Genomic DNA, 24,922 nt, shown 5'->3' with positions numbered 1-24,922 from the left:
CCCGACTCTACAAATATGAACTAGAAACCGCTTTCCATCACATCTGTCTCTCCATTAGTTTTCTCTCCATTGTCCTTATTCAAATAGCGTTGACCGCAGAGTAGGAGCAGCCCAGACCCCACTTTCCTCACATACATTGTTCAGGTCCTTTTGTAACAGTCTGAAGTGGTTCCAGGGCCGCTAATGAGTCCAGTGTCACTAGCTGCCATCAAGCCTATAGGCTGTATGCTCCAAAAGAGCCAATTTGTAAGATCATGTCATGTCATGTGGCTCTGAGGTGAAAAGTCAGCCAGTGATATATTTGAAGCCTCCATGGAAATTCTGAGTGTGGTTCAACTGCTTTACCACAGGCTGTTCATCCATGTTCATGTGAGCACAAAGAAGAAATACCACAAAATATCATGTGTTTATCAGGATGGTTTTCTTCAATCAGACAAGTAACTAGTAGAACAGGAATGTTTGGCTGTAGAGATCGTTTGTGGAATCTCCTCGTCAGGAGTCGTACAGGTGAGTTGTCAAACAAATGTGTCAATAGAGCAAATAACTGTAAGAGCAAAAAGTGAAGATAATCAACTCTTGAGCTGAAACTGGGGTGGCTGCAGAGATTGCAGTGTAAGCACTGATGTAACGCTTGCAGCAGTAGGTTAGCAACGTATTTAAAACACAATATGATTTGACAGTGAGCAATCGGCTGTCACAGTTTGGCAGGTGTACGCAGCTCAGCAGCCAGCTGAGACGTTTGGCCTTCTGGTCACGGCACAGATGACGCTGTGGCCAGTGTTTACGCCGGTATATGAGTGTGATGTTGCAACACTGGATCCATTACTCTTTGCCATTTATTTTGATTAAGTTGAAGAAATAAAAATGATAAAAATGCAGAGACCATGCATTTTATTATCGGGGCAACCGATCAAATTCAAGGGTTTCCTGAGCTATTTACTATTTACAGCAGACACTGTTGGTTTGTACTGAATACCCAACTTCCTCCACTAAACTCATAGGAAATTAAGCCATTTTTATGTAATGCAATTTCAGTGACATTCTGGGAATAACTAGCAGAGGTGCTATTTCACACAGTTAAAGCTTAACATTCAATGTAGGAGGCATTTTATTTAGACCATATACCAATTTTATGCAGAGAGAGGGTGTTTTTTTTCGCCTCTGATAGCTTAATATAAATAATTTCCATCTCAGTTAACTCTGTCAAGTGGCCTCAAAAATCTCTCAACTCCTTGAATTGGAGAGAAAAACAGACAGAGAGATTCCTCAGTATTTAACTGTATGGCTTTTTTTTTTTACACTTTTAGTTAATAAATGTCTTAGATCAGAAAAAAGCAGAAAACTTCACTTTGACCATCAGTCTTGTTGCTCGAATGGCCGATGACAAACTCAGACTCGATTGTAGTTGAGCTCGCTACAATAGCTGGGAAGTTAGCTTTAGCCAGCAACCTGGCTAGTTGCCCCAGTGCGTGAAAGTTTGTGTGTGCTTGCCAGGTTAAATGAAAGGTCACGTTTTCTCCGTTAAGAGTTGTTTGCATTTAAATATGCAGAATGTATAGGCAAAGGACAAGCCTGTGGTTGTGTAGACCAGTCATGTGTGGACGGCTTTGCATGCAGGTAAATGTTAAAAGCGTCATGTAGTGTTTGTCAAGCTTTAGACAAAACCATCATAGGGCTATTAAACTGTGAAGTGGATGTAAACTGTCTTGTTGTAGACGCCGTTGTTCAACTCCAACTCTCTAGCAGGTTGCTAGTCAGTTATCAGGTGATAGACAATGAGGTTCCAGACAGTAAGTTATATAACAAAGCTTGTTTTTATATAGCCTGTCTGATCATGTCTGAAAATATTTTAAAATATAGAATATTTGTCATAGGGTTTGTAATTCTCTGCAAATTTCAATTCGGCATATTGATATTAACCTTAGCATTATACATAAAGTGGAATAGAAAAACCTTCATTGAAATGTTTTAGTGAGTGTTGAATCTTTGGGGCTGGTGAACTCAGATCTCAAAAGGCATCAACAGACTGAATCAGACTCAGAGACATTAAGTAAATGGAGCAAAAATTCATCTAAAAAGTACCAGATCAAAACAACTGTTCTGTGTTTTAATTCTGAACATGTTTACTGGTTGACTTAACTGAGGTTAACTGATTAAAAAAAATGCATATGCAGTGTAAAATAATGGATAATGTGGAAAGTCAGGAATAAACAGGTAAATCATTTTGACATAATTCACATCTAATATTCTGTGTGGTAAGACAAGAGTCCTTTTTTCATGACCTCAGCCTGTTTAGGTATTTTAATAACCATAAACACTATACATGAATGTGACAGGAGGAGGCAAAATAAAGAAATAAGGAGCGCTGTTCTTGTCATCCTCACTGCTTCTTAATGTCACATTAAAGACCACAAGCGCTTGCACATAAAAAATTAATTCTGCAGTGTAAATTAAAGGTCCCAATTCTCAAATGTGAACCAGAAACTGCTTTCCATCACATCTCTCTCTGCAACTATTTTAAGGCCACTTGTCCATATTAAAGCAGCATTGACCGCAGACTAAGAGCAGACTAAGATATGACTCTTTATTGCTATTCAGGAGATGGGTACTCACATATGTACTGTCGCGTTGGCAGCTTGTTTGGACCGAGACGTCCCGATTGGTGTGAAACTTGTGAACAGTCTAAAACTCGAGGCGTTTGTACCAGTACCTGTATCTATGGCAACAAGATAAAAATGACAGCTGGCTCTGCCGCTTGTGCAGTTTAGTAACAGTAATGTGTTTTGTGATATAGAATTTGTGGGAACATTACATCCTAAAATGTTTTTTTTTTCGCAGTTGTATCTCATCTTGGCGGCACAGTGGTGTGGTGGTTAGCGCTGATGCCTCACAGCAAGAAGGTTCCAGGTTCTTGTTAGGTTAATTGGTGATACTAAATTGACCGTAGGTGTGCATGCGAGTGTGAATGGTTGTCTGTCTCTCTGTGAAGACAGCTGGGATAGGCTCCAGCCCCCCTCCACCGCGCGACCCTCCACAGGACAAGCGGTTACAGAAGATGAATGAATGAATGTTTCTCATCTTCAGTACATACACATAGACAATTTATAATATTGAAGACTGAAAGAAGAGCACCTAGCTATATTATTTTTAGCCATTAATGTAATCTGGATAAAAATGTCCATCTCTGCAGTGTGAAGTGAATTATTCTGATTTGCTTGCAGCCCACATACACGTACTGTGATGAAGATTCATGCATAACACTTCCTTTGAACCCTCATAGAAAAGACTAATTTGCACCTTTCTTCACAGTTCCCTTCTTGTCTCTACAAGACATGTCTTCCGCTCTCTTCTCCCCCTCTCACCTCCCTGCTCCGTCTCTCACTCCTACCTTTCCTCTAAATTATTCTTTATATTGCTTTGTTCCCTTCAGCCTGCTGTCCCTCCCTCACTCCCTGCCTCTTTTACAGTCATTATCATGCTGCAGGATATAGTGTTATACAGAAGCCATAAACCTTTGGTCCTGAATAAACTGTTTAACTGCTGTGGTGAATGCATGCAAACACACACACACACACACGCACTGGTCTCTCCAGACCAATCTCAGTTGCATCTACCTGGCTCGAGCGTCTCTATGTGCGACCATGCGTGTTAGAGCGAGTGCAGTGAATATTTACACAGCTCTGCGTCCGCACGCGTTTGTGTGCGAGGTTGCGCTGGCTGATCCCACTGTCCGGTGAGACGAGGCCAGATGGTGCCTGGCGGTTGGCTGTCTTCGTGGTGACCGAGCTGATGATGTCGTTTATGAAGTTTATTGATCCGATATGCATCGCTCCCAGAGTCCCCAGTCCCATCTCGCTGTCTGTCTTTCTTCCTCTCCCACTGCTTTCAATTTATGGCCATACCCCTGCCCCTAACCCCACTCTGCATATCTCACACACACACACAAACACACTGTGTGGCTACAACCCCCTCTACCCACACACACACACACATCCTGTCTGTCTATGAATATTCCCAAACTCCCCAGCCCTCAAAATACTGGCCAGCAAAGAACTTACAAGCTGTCACTTCCCACACTCTCTGCTCTAATCTAATGGAGCCCTCACTCCCCGTCCTCTCCCTCTCCATGCTGCTCTGCCATCTTTCTGATTTGCCCCCCTCTCCTTCCCCTCACAAAATGTTTTTCTTCCCTTCATCCCCCTATTTTCACACGGGCTCTGAACCTCAGACATATTGAGCCTGTTTTCTTCCCCCGCTGTCCAGCAGCAGTCAAAACAACTTTGGGACAGTGCTGGCACCTCGGCGCCACAGACACTGATATATACAGTATTTTAACTGTGACCTGCAGCCCAGGTAGAGAAGAGCGAGCTGCTGCTTTTAATTAGCTCTGAGGCCCGTGGCAGATGGATGTGAAATGATTCCGATAGCCAGCAGCTTCAAGAGGACAGCCAGGATGAAGAGAATTAGAACACTTCTTTTTTCTTCCATCAGGGACGTATGAAGCCCAGATTGATCAAATAAAGGCAGTGATCTATGCAGAGGCATGGCAGGACAGACAGTGAATATTTCAGCTTCTTGTTGCTTGGGAGTTGAGTGTGCGCAGAGCACTGATGTCACAAACCATCAGTCTCAAACCCGGGCCTTCTGGGAAATATTCCTCCTCAGACCTGGCCTAAGCTGCCATATGCCGTGGAGGTGTGTGTCTGAACATTCATTCATTTTAATTTGTCAAACACCACTTTAACAGAGGGAACGATTCATTATTTTGCCGCTTCCCATCAAGCAGCCGCACACACGGCAGAGGAGGTCTGAACAGAAGGAACTTTCTCGCTGTCTGAACTTTGTGAGCAGATGTTGTGTGTGTTAGTGTCTGCCAGTGTGTGCGCGCATTCATAGTGTGTATGAGACAGACAGGAAGATCAAGAGAAAAGGGGGCATCCTTTGGAGGGAGACACAAAGGATGTGTGGGCTTAGTTCCCACCACATGTTAAAAATACAACAGGCCATTTGAAAGGTCTTCCATCCACGACGGCACCGGTGCAGTTCATAATGACTCCGTTTCTCACGGCAGCCAAAGGGAAGGATCACAGCAACCGAAGGAGAGGTAGAAGAAGACGTAAAAAAAAAAAAGAAGCGTACAGGAAATGAATATGGAGTACAGAGTTTAAGCTCATCTCAATCCATTGTGTCTGGAACTTAATCTCTGGAGCCACCAGAAGCTTAGATACTGTATGTGACTTTCTTCTCAATGATATGATTTAGTTACTTTGGGGATTACTGGAATGTCCCAGACATGTAGGAGTTTGAGGACATATGAATACACTAAGAAAAGCCTTCTGCCAAAGTTGTCTCTCTGCCGTTTTCTAAAACTCTGTGTTTGAAGCTTTCATTTAGTTTTAGTACGTCAACTGTCTTACATAGAGAGTACAGTTGCTGCCATATTTGATATAAAAGTTCGGATGGAACGTTGAGAAACTTGACTGTTCACCTCCCTATTTACACGTTATTAACAGCAGCACATGTTTCTTGAAACTGGAGAAGGTTACGTGAGAGTTTCTGAAACCAAGATATGATGATCGCTTGGGCACATAAATAACCGGCATAACTCAAGTAACGTGATCGCAACCAGGAGACCCTTTACTCATGCAAAGCCCCGCTCTTTACAAAATGTGCACAAAGATGAATCCAAAATTGAAACAGACTTTTAAAACATATTTACCATATTTTCACATAAAAGCACAGACAAATTGCTGCCATATTGCTATGTCACTTGTGGTCTTCTAGTAGTTAAATGGTTGTAATATATCCTACATTAGCTACCCAAGCACTCTCTCTCTCTTGCAAGGCAATTTATTTGATGAACAGGCTAAACTTACCAGTCTATCTTGCTTGGCAAAAAAAATGCCCATGTCTTCATTTGCTGTGTAATTTCTGCCTGCATTTGGTGCCTGTGTAGTTATGCCACGAATTAGCGGACACATTTCTAGACAGTATTAGATCCATAGAAGGAGTTTGATCTTGTTTTCCTTTTGAGACGCCTATTTAAATCATTACAGTACCGCTGGCCTTTTGATTGACAGCTGAAAAAAGGCTTGTCATGAGTAATTGCAGTAGTTACAGCTTGCTCATACTTACAATGGCACATGAGGAAATATCTACTGTACGTATGCCAGCAACCTACCTCTAAAAGAAGTGTTAATTAAGAAGTTAATTGCCTTTTGTTGCTAATGACAGCAAGTGATGCTGTCTAAAAGATAAACCACTATGATATAAGATGATCCTTTAAGATAATCCTTTAATTTAGAGAGAAAAGACAGGACATAAAACAGCAGAGACTCTTCTTGTTTTGACAGCTGCCCGAACACGATATCTTTTCAATTTACCTCTCCTCCCCTTTCCCTCCTGCTCTCCTCCTTGTTCCCCCCCCGTTCCATAATTGAATTGCTCCTTTGGTCCCCTTATGTGGCGGCAAATAACAGAATGAAAATTCTCTACTGTAAACTCTTCCATTTCCACCTCAGTATCCTACCTCACTCTTCATTTCAATTGATGTGTATCTTTTATGCTCCTCATTCCCACCGCCTCTCTCACTTTGTCCCTATTTCTTGTCAGGTAGTATTAGTGGTTGTTGATCCCAGTTCAAAGGGAACAGAGTAATCCTGGTGCTCCTCCTCTCTTGACCTTCTTCTCAACTTAGATGTTTAAAGGGAAATAGTGAATAGATGCTGTGCTTTTAAGTTTGTAGTGAAGATATAGCATTGAGATTGATTTGGCTTGTGGTGGCTTCAGTGTCAGTGCATTTATTTTTTGTTGTTTATTATTATTAGCCCATGGTACTAATGGGCCTAATGATGAAGAAACACCAGACTCAGCCAAGGAACTGAGCATTACGTAGTTGGAGAGGTTCCACCAACTGGATGTAAGCCTTACGCTGGGCTTCGCTATGTCCGGCCTTGCAATAAAGATTTATTCCAGTTGCACCATCTAAAACTATGACTAGGCCCGAGTACACCCAGTGTGAAAGGTGCTTGTCCATCCTGACTCATTTTAGCACAGTGACAGTTTTCACAACTGGTGGGTTACTGACCTTATCTTAGTGCACTTAAGAGTACACTAAAAACGACTGCCAAGCCGAGCTAACAAAACTTAATTACTCAGATTGTTAAATAAGAAAAATGATTGAACTCTACAGTAAATGTATGTGCCGTAACCAAGAACTATGCCAGAGAGGCGTATTGAAATCAGCCAATACGTTATATCTCCATTCATAAGGCCTCTCATTACTGTTTCATGTCTGAATGCTCACTGATTATGTAGTTTCTATATTAGACTTGTCATTGTATCTACATTTTTATTTTCACCATGAAAACTGGTCCATACTTTTCACTGTAAAGACTTGGTCACAGACGTAGCACTAGATGGTACACTTAAAATGCTCTCGTGAGCAGGTGTACGTCCAGGTGGCCCCAGGTCTAAATCCATCAGAACGGCTTAAGATTGTGGCAGAAGAGGAAACTGACAACATGAAAGTGCAGATATAAAGTGTTCATGTTAGCATCGTCCAGAATCTCCAAGGAATACTTCACTACTTGTGGACTCAAAACAAACCACCACATCTGTTTTTAGAACTCCTTGCCCAGTATTAATATCGTGTTCCTAACACATTCTGAATGTAGAATAAGTTAGTATTTAATAAACCACAAGGTCACTTATCATTAAATCCCAGTGTGCTGTCTGGAGGTTTAAGTAATTAATGAAGGTATCCATGCCGTGCCAGGTGTGCATACAGAATGCAAGGTTATGGAGAGATGTGAGTGTTGTCCTCTGCTATGCAGTGGGAAACACAAGTGAACATAATCCATAAACATGAAGCCTGCTCCTGCCTCCACAATCTGCACCATCTCCGTGCTTCCATTTATTTGTCTTACTTCTTTGTCACCGCTCACCTTTGTGTGTACCGATTGTGTCCTGCACCTTGAGCTTTTGTCTTCGCGTCTCAGTCGCAGCTGTGTGTCTGTTTTTTTAATTATGGGTCAGGTCAGGTTTAATATCAGTGGGTTGGGAGAGATCCAGAATTGATTTAGAGACGATTGCAGTTAACAGATCGCGTAACATGTTGGCGTTGCGCCTCGCATATGCAGGTACATGTTTGCAGACTTGAACAATACATGTGTTATACGTGAGTATTTTGTGGTTCTACTAATTAAAAGTGGTAAAAAAAAAATAAAAAGTTGGCTTGATATGGGAGATAAATATTTTGACCCAGAGTTGACTAGGACTCATCCTGAGGACAGCTTCAACACTGAATCTAAATGCTGAATAGCACATCATGTCAAGAGATGAACATAAAAGAAGCTGCTTGGTCATACTAGAAAATTGCACAGAGCCCCTTCCTTATATCAGCAACTCACTCATTAAATTAACTCACTGGGGTTTCTTCGCAGCTATAGGTCACCAGATTAATTTGTGTAGTTGATACTATAGGTGTTAGGGAATAATTTCACTTCCCTATAGATAGTTTGTGTAGTTAATGTTAGATTACTGCTGGGGTCAGTTATCTGCCCTATTTTCTCTCTGAGGAACATGCCAAGGCCATGGTCCCTCTTTGGCGTCTTCAATCTCACTCGCTGGCTGTCTACAGACACAGCTGTAGAGTTAAATGATAACGCCCTCCGTCACTGGATGACACTTTGTATTTCCTAGCTGGTGTGAATCCTTACTGCATGTTTACTGTATGTACTATAGCCAATTGGATGTTAAAGGAACAGTGTGTAAGAAATGTATTTCAATTAATCATAAAATGGCCCTGATATGTCACTAGACATGAAGAAACCATGTTCATTTCAAATACTTATATCACTGACAACAGTGGTCCGGTCAGGATATTGTCATTTAAAAGTGAAAGTTGCAGCCCTCAACTGATGTTGATGTTGTCATGTTGTGTTTTGGCCTGAGGCGCCACCCTCCAGCTATCTACTAATCACGAAGTCAGTAGAGTTTCGTCATCCGGGTTGCCAGCTCTGCTCTAGTTACCACAGCTGCAGCTACGAACGTGTCGGATAAACGTATAACGTTACTAAACCTAAAAGACCTCGTTATGAATCCGAAATACGTCGTGACAAAGTCCAGAATGGCATGGAATTGACCCTCGACTTTTGGATGCTATATTCTACCATGTTTGTTGGTATAGGCTAAAAGCCCCGTGCTTCCGTACATATAGACAGTGGATTTTCCATGGTCGCCCGTGCTAAATGCGTTCATAAAAAGCTTTATATCGCACCACTAGCAGGGTATGAAAACAATCTATGTTCCGACTGAAATGTGGTATTACATCTTTACGAAATATTTGGCTAATCGCCATTAGTAAATTTTTGCGATACATAATTACTTCGCAAAACATCTCTCATGAAGCATAAACTTTATTAACAGAAAAAAAAACTTACGGTGTAGGACTCGTCACTTGCCATTGGAAGCTCCTTGTAGCAGCCTACGTTCCTGCTGGATCCTGCAGCTTAGCTGGCAACCTCGAGTCAGGGGGGAGGCTGAGGGGATACACCGTTCTACAGTATTTTGAAAGTGATTGCAGTACCAGTTTTGGCCAGTTTTGGCCACAATCCTACATACTGTTCCTTTAACACATCTCCCCTTTGCTGCCTCGGCCCACCTTTCTAGTATAAGAATCTGAGCTTTACTGTTTGACCCTTAGAATTGAGGTGGACTCATGCGCTTATGTTGTGATGACGAATCTTCTGTTCTCCTCGTACGAGCCTAAATAAACTCCTTCAGGATAAGACATACAGGATTTTGGTACTTCTTCTTCATCGGCATCACCACAAATTCCTCCCTAACAATAGGCTGGAAACCTCCTCATTCTGATTAGAAATCCTACTTTTATGCTCTCAAGAATCTGTAGCATATGAGAAAAACATGTGGTGAATGGAAAGAGGCCATGCTTAATATACAACAGGTGTTTTTTAACTTTCATTTTGGAGAAGTCTGTGTGGCCTGCCTATGTGATGAGAAGTGTTCAATCCAGTTTTAAATGTAAGTGCCATTTTGCGCACCAAGCCACCATAATCAGCATACCAAGCAGTTTCAGATGAAATAAAATAGACCTTCACCCAAGGAATATTGCATAAAGACTTTCTTTGCTCCAGCTCTGGCTTTTTCGTGCTTGGAAAATAGAGCACTCTCGTTATGTGTCTGTGTTTTTATGAAAAGCACATCTGTGCGTATATGCGACTAATCATCTGTCTACATTTGCAGTCAACAATGTAAATAATTTGGGAAGGGATTTTCTAACCTCAGACTTAATAACAATTAGTCCATTGCCACTCTGTAATTTATGTCAGCTTCTCTTCATGTCTAATTTAAGTCCACTGTCTCTCCTCATACATTTTAGCAGCTTGCAAAAGGCTGGCTTCTGCTAAAAAATGCCCAGAGGCAACTTGTCCTACCACCACACTACTATGCATGAATTTTGCAGTAAAGAAATCAGATGACTTGGTTAATTTTTAATGTTATCACTGTACTTCTTGGGGGTGGGGGAGCGACACTTGTAGCAAAGGGAGACAGGGAACAAGGGGGTTGCTTTAATTGCATTGCATTTTCTGGTAATATTATTCATTGTCAAGGTGCAGTCAGAAAGAATTGCATTATGAAGACAGCACTTTTGGGCCTGCTGTCGAACCATGAATATTCATAGCTTATTACACGTAGAGCAATTTGTTGGAGCTTTGTTTTAAACTATTGATGTATTTTCCGAATCTATAAGATAGAGGTAAACCCACACATTTGCCACAGGGTAATAAAATACCTTTCTCTTTTATCCTGACGCAGAAGAGTAGATATTTTAGAGTTGATAGAGATATTATTTTCAGATCCCAGCCAGTGGACAGATTTATTTATTGTTTGCTGAGATAGCAGCCTCAATGTCTGGCTAGATATAGCGGCTAGATTTTAGACTCCTTGCATCTGCCCTTTAGCTGGGGGCCCAAGTTAAGGACAGATGTGCGGAAGTTAAGGACAGATGTGTGTACGCAGGCAGACAAATGTGTTCCAAATTCGCTGTCTTCTTCCCTTCCCAAACCACTAAGGTACAAAAGAAAACTTTTCAAAAGCAGCAAACAGAAGAGACATTAACTCTGAGGCTGTACTTAATGACTCTCCCAAATGACAGAGGCTTACTCTGGCTCGCACACTACAGGGAGGGTGGCGAGCAGCAGGAGGGGGAAGAGAAGGAGGAGGCGGGTTAAAAACAAAAAAAGCTCTATAAACTGCAGGAGCGTGATACAGATGACTGCATCGCAATTGCAAAATATGTAACTATTAACTGCAACGATTTTACTCTCAAAGCCAAATCAAACAAATAATCATAGCTGCGATTTTCCTGTACCATTATAAACATGCTTTATGTTCTGTCACCATCCCTATTAGGGCATCGTTTACATTCACTGAGATCCCTGGCCCCTGTATTAAGATGTCAGGATTTGTAAAGCCGCTATTTTCTTCAGCATCAGATAAATGCAGTTCGTACTGAGTGTTCAGATACCATGTGAAGACGTGGTGTAGACTGGTTATGAGTCATTATAAAGTGTGCCATGCACTTTGATCAGGGTGCAGTAGCAGCATCACCAGCAGCTGAAAACACATTTTCTGTGGCAGAAACTACACGCCTATAGAACAAAGATGACCTTTTTCCAACTGGAGAGTCATATTAAATAACCCCATACCTATTACGTTTGTTTTAAGTTATGCATAGGAGTGCAGTGTTGACTTACGCTGGTTAGTTCGCCGTCTCAATAAAGATTATTGGATAAAATAACTGTTGGTTTGCCGTAAAATGTGTGACAGACATCTGCTGTCTCAAAAAAGATGAAGCACACTGATGACTGTCTGACTTTTTCTTTAGTGCCTGGTAGCAGCTTGGCATTTTAAGATTAGAATATTTCTTCAACTGTTGGTACCTCGTTCATTCCATCGTCTGAAGGAATTATAATAACGCTGGTTTCATGCGTCGCTGTCAAATGAAAATGAAAATAGGCTCAGTAGAATTTTGCGTTTTCTTGCAAAACTAATGCCATTGCTATTAGTCTCTGTTGTAGAGTTGGCTGTTGATTAGCACAAGTTAAAGTACCGACTGTGAATGCAGGAACCATTATTCTTGCTAAACACAGACTGGTGATTGTCGTTATCACCGGTCTAAAGATAGCATTTACTGTTGTTAAGTACAATCTCACAGAGCACGGCTGTTGTTTTATCACCTCAAAACCTACTTAAAAGTCTGCGTAAAGACTCCTTCCAAGTCCCGCTGCAGACGTCACATTCAAATACCTGCCAGTTAAATATGGGCTGTGATCGCGTTATAAATCCAGGTGTAAAACGAGTTCTAATTCCTTTACACGTACAACGCCGCTGTTTCCATGTGTGTTTACGCCTGTAGGATCTGGATTTACTGATTCTGTGCTCATCTTTCCGTGTCTGCCAGAGAGCATCTGCTTGTGCCCGAGCTGATCACTAAAAGACCGACAGGAAAGACAGAGACAGAGAGAAGTGTGTGGCTGTGTTTTTTGTGACCGGTCTGTGTGGCTCATGCTGATGATGATTAATTTCACGGATGCGTATCTTTGAAAGGTGCAGTGTCTTTTGTCTATATCTGATCTGCTCCTCTGCCTCATTCTCTTCCTCTTTTTATCTTCTTTTCCTCCCTACTTGTGTCTCCCTGCGTATATCCTTTATCATCTCAAGAATCATTATTCCCCCATTACTGTCTGAACCAACACACTCCCACCTTCCAGCTTGAGTGTGTGCGCGCGCGTATTAGCGCGTCCTCTGTCTGAAGTCGTTAAATATTCCAAAGACAGGGACCTCTTTTAATTATCCACTAATCACACTTTTAATTACCTGCCACGCACACATCCATCACTGACCAGACTGTACACACACATGCATACTCATGACACACACATACACATACCTCATATACACACACACGTCATTGGAAAGAGTTCTTAACCTATCGACCAAACAGAAGGAGAGAAACCAAAGGGGAGAATGAACGAGAGATTACACAGTGCACTGAAGAGTGACTGATGGTGGTTTGGGTTTGACACTCTGTTAGAAGCTGGCAGGTGATTACCACAGGAGACACAGACGAGACAATCTAAGAAAAAGGTTTAAGGAAATGCTAAGCACGCTGAATGTACACTTCTGTCTTTAGAGGTTATCTTCGGCCGCATTTGGCCGCCATCTTAGATTTCCTAAGCCAAACATCCCCGGGATAGCCAGACGAAAAAGAACATAATGCTGATTGACTGGTTAATATCAGAGCCAAAAGATTACATCCTCGAGATCAGAGAGCTGGATCAATAAGCAGAAGGTCACACGTTTCATTCCTCCCACTTACAAAAATAAAGACTGCATTTTAGCACTTCCTACTCTCGGGAAATTACACTCTGGCTTTCCGTGTGCTAACCTCTTTGCTCGTGTATTCACATGGGAGCCTTGTGTTTAGGACTTGGAGCTTAAGTCAAGAAATAAATGCATTCCCACTGTTTAAGATGGCGACCCAATGTCCCCTGTTTTTTACTTCAAACACTTAGCTATTCTTATCGTACAAAACTCTGCTTTCTCTCCTCCTCTCTTCTGGGTCGTGCCACAGGTTTCCCATTCATCATTATCACCTTGGCTGAGATAATTACAGCGTACCATAACAAATACATGCACTCGCTCAGGCGGGCACACAGGCATACGTACGTCAGCACACACAACGAGGCTCGCGCGCGTTCTTCACACTCACAAAGACCTCTAATTTTGTGCATTCACGTTTATGTCAATCCATCCATTTTGCACTTGTGTCTCTTGGGCAATTTTCAGGCTCCAAGCAAACTGCTTTCACCACAGTAGGTGGAGTTGGGGCTGAGAAGTAGCATTTACTAGCGTTTATGCTGAGCAGGTGGCACGCTGCAATTTGGTATGAAGCTGTTTTGGGGAAGAAGCTTGCACGGTCCTCAGAAAATCACACACCCTTTCATGCATGTTCTTTTTAATGTTTTTGCGGTTTTCATGTGACACACTTTTTCATTCTTAATTTAAATGCACATAAGAAGGAGAATTTCATTAGGTTTATATCAGTGACACTCACAGAGTATGTGCTGCTCAACCCTGGCCACGGTGTACTGAGCCTTTTATTTAGAGTTGTTTCAATCTCATGCTCGTGTCCTGCGTTTGTGCTCTCAAATGTTTTCCCACTTTCAAGCAAACAGACACAGCAATCTGTGTCGCTGTGCGTGGCTTTTGTGGAAGGAACAGGTCAGCTTGAGTGATGCATTCACTGACAATGTAGCAGCAGGCTTTGTGCACGCCGGGGGATCAAACGTGTATGTTTGTGACGGTATAATGCAAATTAAAATGTTTTTCTCCTGTAGGCAGAATCTTTTGTTGTGTGTGTGTGTGTTGCATTGATTTCCTATCACCATGGTAACAAGTTTATCAGTTAAAAACCCCTGTTTTACAGGAGATGCTGTAACTGTCTGGTTGTATTGGTGTTGATAATCAAGCGGGAGAATTAAGCTTGTTTACTCACTGCTCCCGCTACTGACCTTTAAAGCAACAGGAAGCAATTTGTCTACATTTCAGCAGCAATGTGTGACTGTGATTCACTGTGACCCTTTGTGTATATACAGTATATACAACCATCCACAGATGTAAGAAGTGGACAATGGACAGAGTGTGATTATGCCTCATGAAATTTTAAACAGTGTTATACAACTTTGCAGTCATTGTAAGGTTACATTGAGATTGTCTTTGTTTTAATTAGTCCATTGTTGGTGATGTTAAATTAGTGACTACCTTATAACATTTAATTTACCTTATTATTATTATTATTTTTGCATCAGTGTGCGTGTAGGTTGTCTAATTAGGGCTTTACCTGACTCGTCAACCACTTCATGCACCGTTTTGCTCCCCCAAAAAGGCAACGATATCTCTTAAAGTGTCAGTACGGTCTGAAACTGTTTGAGGTTGAGCCAACAAGTCAGTTCTGGAAGTCAAATCTGCACCCTGCACCGTTTAATCCCTGCTTCTTGTAAGCAACGGCAATCTATGAAAAGAAATATGCGTGAAGAGACGTTCACAAAATGTATTCTCCGTTGTAAAAGCAGAAAATAAATCATGGGGTCTTGAGTCAGGTTCAAATAACCGCATGAACCAGAATTGGAAAATGATGGCTAATTTTCAAGTGTGTGGATTATCTGCTCCCTGTAGCTGAGCAGCTGGGAGAGGCTGTGTTTAAGGTGGGTATGGCTGAGAGGAAGACGGAAAGAGAGCGAGCATGAGACGGAAAGACAGTGAGAGAAGTCACCGCCAGTTGTGTGGTTAATTGGAAGCAGACATAATTAGTGCTAATTAGGATAATAGCCATTCGTCTGGAGATCCATCCACCTAATGGGACTACAACACTCAGCTGCACACGCATGCACGCACACACTCACACACGCACACACACATATATAAGGAGTTGCTACCATCCATCCAGTCTCCTTGTGAGAAGAATGTGGTCTTGTGCTGTAGCTTTAATATGTGACCTGTTATGACAGATATTTATACCATGAAAAGCTTTTCTGTGTGCGTATGTGAATAACTGCCTGTATGTGAATGGCGCAGAGACTCGCAGATGTAAAACAGAAGTAGGAAGAAAGTGATTCATGGACCTGAACAAACAGCTAGTGGACAGAAAAAAAGACTCCTCCTTTATTTACGCAGTATGTAGCCTCATCCCTCTCACCTCTCTTCCTGCCTCCATCTCACCCTTGCCCTGCTTTGCTTTCCCTTCCTGTGCCGTTGCCTTTCCACTTCTCCCTGCCTGTCCCCCAGGCCATGCCAGGGGACATTAAACAAATGCAGTCTGTCCAGCAGCCTTCTCTAACTCCTACTCTCTCGTTCTTCCTCTCTCTCTCTCATATACACACACCAATTACTCTCGGACTGAAGGCCCTAGGCTGTGTGTTCACAAGGATACCCAACTATGTGTGTGTGAGCATGCGGTTTCTGTGAGTGTGTGCGTATTTTTATGAAGGACTTACTGGCTGTGGCAACTGGCCAAGCTATTGAGTGACCACAGTAAGGTCTCCTTTTCTGTGTCCGTTTGACCGTTTGAAGAAACTGTAAAGGTGATTGAGGATGGGAGCCAGTGATTTAGGCACTGCGTTAATTACAAGTCACGGAGCTGCAGAGTGTGTCGGGCTTAAGGTAGGGAAATGTTTTGTGAGTCAGTGAATGGGTTGTTAAAATCTCTCACCAACACATTAGTGTCCATTACTCTTGTAACCCTCACCCCACAAAAGGTGGATTCTAGGTGAAACATACCATGCTTTATATTAGTTCTTCTCTGCCCACACTTCAATATTTTGATCCTCAGTGGTAAATGAATTTGAGTTGAGATATACTACTAGTGTTAAAACCACCCAGAGAGTCCTACAGCCTAATTCTGGACAGTAAAGCTGAGATCCCATTAGCGCCTGCTTCACAGTGGAGCGATCAAAACAATGTGGCTTATCCAGCACCAGTTTTCTTGTGTAAAATATTGCTCTGCGGACGAGAGCTCTGCTTGTCCAACAGTTGTTTGAGAAGCTGCTAGTTAACACATTCTCTGAGGATTTGAATTGCATTTCACGTAGTCAGTTCTCATGAGTCTGGTGCTGGTGATATCCCTTTGGCTCTGGCTAAAACCTCTTTGGGGTAAGCCAAAAGATTCGATGAAGCCAAGTCCATAAATACTCAGTTTTTCAGTTTGACCTGACCTCAACCCCGTCCAGCAACATTTGGACTGACCTGGCAACAATGAATGAGTCAGACCTAACCAGCATAATGCCATGGTTCATTTTCGGTTGTTTAATCATACGGCTGCAATGTCTATTTGCTTAGTTTGGCTGTTCTTATAATTCAGGCCACATGCGTTTTGGTCTAATCATGTGGCTGTGGATGTGTCCAACGGGTGCCCTTAATAAACGTCAATGTTACTCTTTCATCATTTTAATTTGGTCCAAAATATTTTGGCCGTAATTTAATTGAGCTCGACTAAATCCAGGCCTTCAGAATTGTTGATGCACATTTGTAATGCATCAGCAGTCCCACTCTATTATTTCCCCTCATTTGGTTCAGCTCCAACAAGCTCATTATGGAGATGTGAGGAGTTGTGTTGCAGATGTTTTGTTTTCTCCCTTTTGTTGATTGCAAGATACAAGACTAGCAGACTTTTCATGCTTTAAGTGTTTGAGGGATTCATTTAGAACAAGTTTGGTACAACTGCCCAAGTGCACTTCTGACCTGTTACTCAGATTGCTTCCATTCGGGCGGCTGTGGCTCAGTAGATAGAGCGGGTTGCGGATCGACCAGAGGGTTAGCAGATCGTTCCACTGCGCTCTCCGAAGTGTCCCTGAGCAAGACACTCAACCACACGTTGCTTCCAGTGATTGACACTGGTGAGCGAATGTGTGTGTGCGCATGTTTGGACGACTGGGTAGATGTGTCACTGTGACTGTAAAGTGCTGTGAGCACCAAAAGTGAAAGACCATTTACTTAATGGGACTTGCTGAAGGTATGCTAGCAGCAGTCAAGCTGTGTGACAGCCGTGAAAACACACTGATGCTTTTTTTTGACTGCGCGTCTTTAGTGTCATGCAGAACAAACATCCCCTTTTAAAGCAGCAAAAATGACACAATTATTCAACAAAACTTTTAAAACTTAATTTAGCCTGTAGGTTAAACATTTTAGCAATTGGAAACAAATGTTTTTTTAAAGATACATTTTTGAGCCTTTGCATTTGAGCGAAGGGATTAACGAATGTTCAGCAAATATACTGTAAAATAAATCTCCAACCCCAGGCTGTGTTAACAATAAGTTCATTTCAGCTATGCATGGGAAATCACTGAAGCTGTCACTGTCAAGCTACTGGCAGCAGCATGTCAAGAGCCACTGGCAGCGGTCCAGTTCTCAGTCTTAACTCAGTTAAAGCGTTTAATCCCATTATAAAAACACATCTATCATTTTTTTCCCGAAACTACATCTGACTATTGTAAGAAACTTTAGTTCTGGTTGTTTTTCTCCTGCCACTATCAACGGTCCTTTCTAATTCTTCCTCACTCTTTACTGTTGCACTACAGTAGACTAAACCATACCTTATATCATCTGAGAGTCCCAGCTTCTCTTTGTGCTTAGTTTGCCCAAAAATACCACTACAGAAGCTGCTGGCAGGCATTCATCTACTAGCTTTGTGTTCAATCTAAATCAGTGTGCATCCAAGCCAACTAAAACAGCCAAGCTCAAATACAGTCCAAAGAAGTTATAAAAAAAATGTATTGAAAGACTTACATAAAGCCACACATGAATCTCCATCCACATTGAGGATCTATAAATACGAAAAGAATAAATGCCAGTCATAATACTAAAAGCATATGCTGTAATGGTGGGATCGTGGTTATTAGCATTGCTGCGTGTGTTTTATGACAGCTTTTGTTCGTAGTTGTGCAGATGAAGGAAAACACACGGCAAACATAAAAGCTATCGTAGCATATTGATGAATAGGGCACGGAAGCTTCCACCTCCTCTTTGCAGTCAAAACAGTGCACTCTCTGTGGCTGAGCTTTATAGTTACCAATTACTTTGGGATAGAGGACAGCATGCCACAACTCAAGCTGACAGGCAATTTTGAGGGCAGGAATGCTTAAAAAGTTTGAATACCTCAGCTCAATGTAAAGTTTGTAATAACAAAATACCCGGCTTGAAAAACACTTAAGCGGGATTTACACAGGTCCACACACGGTGACACAATGTAGCATTCAGCAGATACGAAGCGGCGTACGTTAACCATCAATCATTCCCACAGAGAAAGTATTCATGTGTCCGCCGACTTACACAACAAAGTAAACATCCGGTCAAAACGGCTGCAAGGCGCAGTGAATGGTTCCAACTGTGCTATTGCCTGTGTGAGTAGGTGTGTGTATGCATTGCAGTGTAACGTGTGGGCGGCTGGCTGGCACTCGCTTTGGAGATGAAGCTGCCAAAAAGCCGGCTGTCTGGACTCGGTTTACAGTGGAGTATCCCTCCTTCTGCCCTGCCGCCGCACTCCTCCACCACCCCGAGCCTCGGTGTGTGTCGGAGGCATTGTGGTTTAAGAAGGTGGCACGCTGCCTATCGGAGGCAGAGGAGGAGGGCAGACAGGGACGGGGTGGGCTCTGTTGGCAGGAGAGTCAGTCCCCCGGCCTGACGCAAACACACACACACACACACACACACACACACACACTTAAAACTGTACATATAAAAGAGACACACACGTTTTCACAGTGACTCGCTCACTCATCCTCTGGCCCGCGACATGTGTGTGCTAATTAGCTCTTGGCACACTTGGATGTGTGTGTGTGTGTGTGTGTTGAGCAGTCGGTGTTGCATTGCGGACACCCGTAAGTGTTTATTAGGTCTTGGGGCCAGGCACTTAAATGAAAGACCAATCTGGCTTGGTGCTTTAGTTAGAGAAGTGAGGGGTAAAAGAGGGGAGGGGAGGGGTGGGCTGCTATATGGAGGGAGGGGGGAGGGTCGTGTGAAAGACAGATAGATGCAAAGAAAATTAGAAGAAACCGAGACAGAAATGTGCAGATTGTAATCTGAGTGAGAGTGGAAAATGGGATTTCAGAGAATGAGTCAGAGAGGTTTTTTTTATTTTTTTTATTATTATTTGATTGGGGGGGTTGAAAGATACAGAGAGGAATGCAGAAGGAGAAGAGGGTAGGATGGAGCTGATTGCTGTATTTAATTTCTTCTGCCTTGGGAGACACTGGCTTTCATACACACATACGCATTCAAAGTCATGCACAGTTTTACAATTGGGTTTGTCTTTAATTAAAAGCCTGAAATATTTTGTCCAGTTTAATTAAATATAGACCTAAAAGAGAGCCGAAAGGCACATGTTGAATTCACATGTTAAGTTACATTAAGCGTCAACAACACCGTATAGTCAGGCAGGCTGGGAAAAAACAAACAAACGCACGTACGCTGACCTCGTGCGTGCCTATTTGTATGCCTGCGTGTGTGTCTGACTATATTGTAACTCTCAGGATGAGATTGTGTAACCACCCTCCAGCTACTCAGAACGACTCAGGACATTTTATTATTTTTTGAAGGGAATTCTAAATGGATTGTGGTCCTCTAATCTCTGTTGCCTGACTCCTTATTGGCATATTTCTTTTTTTTTCACCCCCTTCTGTTGCTTTTCGATATGAAAGTTCCATGTGAAGATTTAATTGGAAATGAAGCCTGAGACCTCCCAATTTGGAACAAATGAAAAGCATGAAGCAAATCTCTGTAGCCATCAGCCTATGTCATCACAAGTAATTTCACATGTAAATAGTACATATAAATGGGATATGTAAATGAGGAAAGAAACCACGTGAAAATTTCTTTTAACTCAACAAATGCTTAGATGTTAATATGCTATCTTAATTGGTCTTACTGCGTTCTTACACTCCCGCCCACTGAGCTCCTTTGACTTTGAATGTTAACTTGGTGGATTTAGATTCCCTCAACCTCCCAGGCCCTCTCCTTCCTCAGACACTGTAGGCAAGTGCGAGCGTGCCTTCGCTGCCTATTAATCGGCATGTGCCGGGTAAAACAGGCTGATAAAATGGGGCGGGGCGTTGTAGACCTTGTTGAGGAAGCATAAACCATCCCTGCTGTAGAAAAAGCGAGAGGAAACAGGAGAAAGGTTTGGTTATTTCAGGCAGTGAGATGTGGTTTAAAGCACTAACACACACCGAAAGCAACGCAGGCGTACAGTCACACTAACGGAGTGTCAGAGCTGGGGTTGATACTCTGGCTCTTGTGGATGTTCTCCTGGGAAATCACATGAATAAAATTAGACCTGAGGATTTCTGTCTGTGTGCGAGTGTGTTTTGGGGAAGAGTTGTCAAACAACCCCGCGATACTTTGTGTCTCTTCTCTTCTCTTCTCTTCTCTTCTCTTCTCTTCTCCTACCAGCTATGTTAACATTTGTGATTATTACTCCGAATTGTTTAACGGCGTTATCGGTAGAGCGTTTTGGTATGGCATCGATTCAGCTTGTCATAAGCAAGTTTAGCACTACTGAACAATGCTCCCAGCGAAATTCACAAATCTTTCAAGCGCACCCGCATGCAGATGTTGTTTATCCAACTAATGGCTTACCACATGTAAGCCTTTTCCACATAAAAAATGTATGTAAACCTCCAGTATTCACAGCTGTAGTCTTTTCTTCTGTGACTGTTTTATTTATGTAGCCAAAAAACTTTTTTTCCCCACAGGGCTCTTCAGTGAGAAGAGCCCATCATACGGTGCGTGTGTGTAGCAGGAGCCACAGAAACGGACTGAGCCTGCTGGAATGAAAGACAGTCATCTCACTTTAACGTGATTTATTCTCCCTTTGGTCATATTGATTTTGTTTCAGCGTCGGCTCACCCGGTTAGAATATTGTGGGGGATTTCCGTCCTCTAACAACATGCGGAGAACACAAGTCGTATCGCTGAAAACATCACCCTGCGCTTCCTTCCTTACAGCATCTGTTTCCAGACCGACAAGTTCAAACACATGAAAATCTGAGCTACGAGTGTTTATTTTTTTTTCCTCTCCTCGACTGCCTCACGTTCTGCCGCCTCTCCCTCCAAAGCCAGCTCTTCCTATTATTCCCCCCTGAAAAGCAACATAAAATCTGTTTGTAAGTGAGTGCTTCTTATCTGTGTGTGCTCGAGTGAGAACAGTTTTAGATTTCGTGTGTTTGTGATGGTGCGTGCTCGCGTAGCAGCGTACTGCATGCTTGGGCCATATTGATTGCTCCTGGTACAAGGGGGGGGGGGGTGAGGTTGGATCAGTGTTAAGAAGGAAGAACAGAAGACAATACACAAACAACAAGAACAGCCAGATACACAAAATGAGCTACATATCAATCTGAGACAGGAGGAGAGCTTTATTTAAGCTCTCTGAATCCTCTTTCCTTTCTGATGCTTGTATTCAATGTTTCCTTCCCCCTTATGAATTCTAAATGATCCATGTACCAAATACTCTCCCCTTGACAGTGTCTTAGTTTGAGCAGTGTTCCTGTCTCAGACGGCGCAACGCTGGAAGGAGGCACGTTTCACTTTGTTGGATGTCGTTACCGTGTTATCTAAATCCTTGGTGTATGTGTGTTGTGTTTCTGCCCTACAGAGCAATCGCTTTGGACAATCAGCTGGTCGTCTTGGCAACAACTGCGACAGACGCAGGACGTTACTATGTCGAAGCGGTAAACGAGATGACAGGAGAGAACGTGACGAGTCCCGCGGTCTACCTGAGCATCTCAGGTAAAGAAACGTTTTGATGAAAAGATTTGATTTTGGTTTAATTACGAATAAAGTGTGCAGCAAGAGGATTACTGTTCCCCAGTCGTTTCTGCTTGATCTTTATTTGAAGTTTTTTAACCGGCTTCAAGGAGCTTGATTAGATTCTCTGTGTTATCGTTGGGGTTGAGGCTTGGTGTCATTTTAATAGTCCTGAATCCTGTTTACCACAAAAAAAAAGAAAAAAAAAAAGCCAAAACTCCAGTATTCAGATGAAATCAGCGCTCATAGCTTGGCCCAGGAGGCGCTTCTGAGTGGCAGCCTAATTACTGCTGACAACCCGTAAAGTAGCTACAACCTGAAAATGAGATTAGCAGCAGAAGATACGAACTGTTGATTAAAGATGTATCTGACAAATTAGAAAAACTACTTTGTGCTGTGCACTCATTATTAGTTGCCAATTGAAATACTGGAGGTCCTGACTCCATGCTTGAATTATTGATACGATTAAAAAAAAAAAAATAAATACATAATGAGACTAGGTTGTTTTATTAAAGAAGCTCAGATGGTGGTGTTAACAAATGAACACCATCCACTTATGATCACCCTTTACTTGAACTCAGTCTGACAACAGACCCGTTTTATTTTGGCCTGTGGTTTGTCACTTAAGAGCCAAACGCAACTCAAAATGCAATCATTAAGTAACTCTACTGTACAGGCTATATCCATACCGACATGCTGCTCACTGTTCTGAATGACAAGCATTTTCTTGTTCATTTTGGACGCTTCACTCAAAGGACTGCAAAATTTGATGAATTTCACCCCCTTTCTGTGTTCCCGCCTCTGTCACGGTCTTTATCGCCAAATCTCTTTATTGCTGTACGCTCCTCTCTATATCTCTTCTCCTCGGAGGCCAGAGGATTGACTCCACTGTCTAACAGTCCTTCAGTTGAAGTGCTCACTACGGTTAAATGAGAGTCAGAGGCAGGGAGGGAGCGCTCTGTCCCTTGTGGCTGTATATAGTTTTAATTAGATTCGCTTTACGGGGTTGTATCCTTTGGCATCCTTTGTCACGAATGCACACACACACACACACACACAGACACACACACGCAATCACATAAATATAGGCGCAGTACCTTGTTACAGCTGTCAGCATGAAAAGCTCCCCTGGGCGTTTTTAGGAATGGTAAGGGTATAGTTAGGCTTCACTGATCAGTCTCGACCATAAACATTCTACGTGCACTTGTTGGTGTGTGTTTCTGTTTATAGGTGTGTTATTCCTACAGTAAACATTTCCTGGGTAAATATCCTTTGCTATATAAAGGCATATTTGATTCAGTTATTTGTTATTGACACTGGGGAGGAATAGAAGAGCAGGGAATTAAATAAAAATGGAGGGACACAAACCAAAGAGCAAAAAATACGGAAAGGATGTTAGATTGCAAACAATGAAACGTGGAAACAACAGATTGATTTTTGTTTTAGTCAGTCCTCTAACTGCTCTTGCAGGTAGGAAAGTGGGAAGATGTTAGATTGTTCCACCACACATCTAACTACTGTTCAAGAAGTGATCAGTGCCAGGTCTATGTTAAGAAAAAACAAATAGTTGATTAGCAATTTGGATTTAAGACAGTAAAGTGGGCACATAGCGGCACACACTGAACCCTTTAATGATATATATCAGCAAAGTTTGCTCACATAAAATGTAAGGGGAAAAAAAATCCATTCGGGCCAATTGAGATTAAATTAAAGTGAACTGAAGAGATGAGAAGTTCACAGGACTGGCTGACACAAGACAACACATAAATGAAGACGTGTAAATTGAACCTCTTATTTCTTTTTACCCATTTCCTGTCCTATCTCCTCCTTCCATTTCCTGTCTTCTCCATTTTCTCCTTTCCATTCCATTAAGCAGCCTGTACAGGATCTGAAAACAGAAGTTCATAGCTGTCAGTCACATTTCTAAAAATATTGTCTTTTTCTTTTCATAAATCCGCCAGACTAAATGAGATACATATTTTGTATTCTCCCCTTTCTAACTTTGATTCAAGCATTGTGCTCGTGAGACAGGAACCAGAGGGAAAAGACGAATGAGGCTGTATAACCAACAACCTGTTGTCAGTGAAAGCGTTTTGTATGTTTCCTACGTCTCTCACACACACCAAGAGTTAAGATGCTGTCACATTCGTACAACACTCATGGTGTGTCACGACTGACCGTCAGAGCCTTCTGGCTAATCCATAAAGCCTGTAAGAGCTGAGAAAAGTGGTAGAAAGGCAGCTGTATGACCTGCCTACTTGACAGATCCATTATCTGCATGTCCCTGACCGCTATCCTGTAAGTGTGGCCCAGACTGCTGAAAATAAAAAGCACTAACTGTCATCTGTGGTCGAGCTGGAACAGCCACAATTGATAGCAGCTTCGGCGGCGTGGTGAGAGGTCACACTCTGTAATCACTGGAAGTACAGCCTGCCTCTAAAATAAACAGCTCCCGGTGCTTTTTATCACCACCCAACTACATATGGCAGTACAGACGACACTGTCAGTCAGTCATCACTGCCGACTAAGTGTGACAGATT

At 42.3% G+C, this 24,922-nt stretch overlaps 1 protein-coding gene across 1 annotated transcript in view; it reads left to right on the top strand.

Moving 5' to 3' along the window:
* LOC311496872 (protein sidekick-1-like) overlaps window positions 1–24,922 on the top strand; it is a 127,878-nt gene that overhangs the window by 5,732 nt on the left and 97,224 nt on the right. The window contains exon 4 of the mRNA XM_084556889.1: window positions 22,231–22,364. Coding sequence (XP_084413015.1) covers window positions 22,231–22,364 — 134 coding nt within the window. The remainder of the gene's footprint in view (window positions 1–22,230; window positions 22,365–24,922) is intronic.

This window comes from Chelon labrosus (assembly GCF_963514085.1).
Source record: "Chelon labrosus genome assembly, chromosome: 2".
NCBI classification, from domain to species: Eukaryota; Metazoa; Chordata; class Actinopteri; order Mugiliformes; family Mugilidae; genus Chelon; species Chelon labrosus.
Note: the sequence above shows the minus strand (reverse complement) of the source record. Positions and strands in the feature narration are given on the sequence as shown.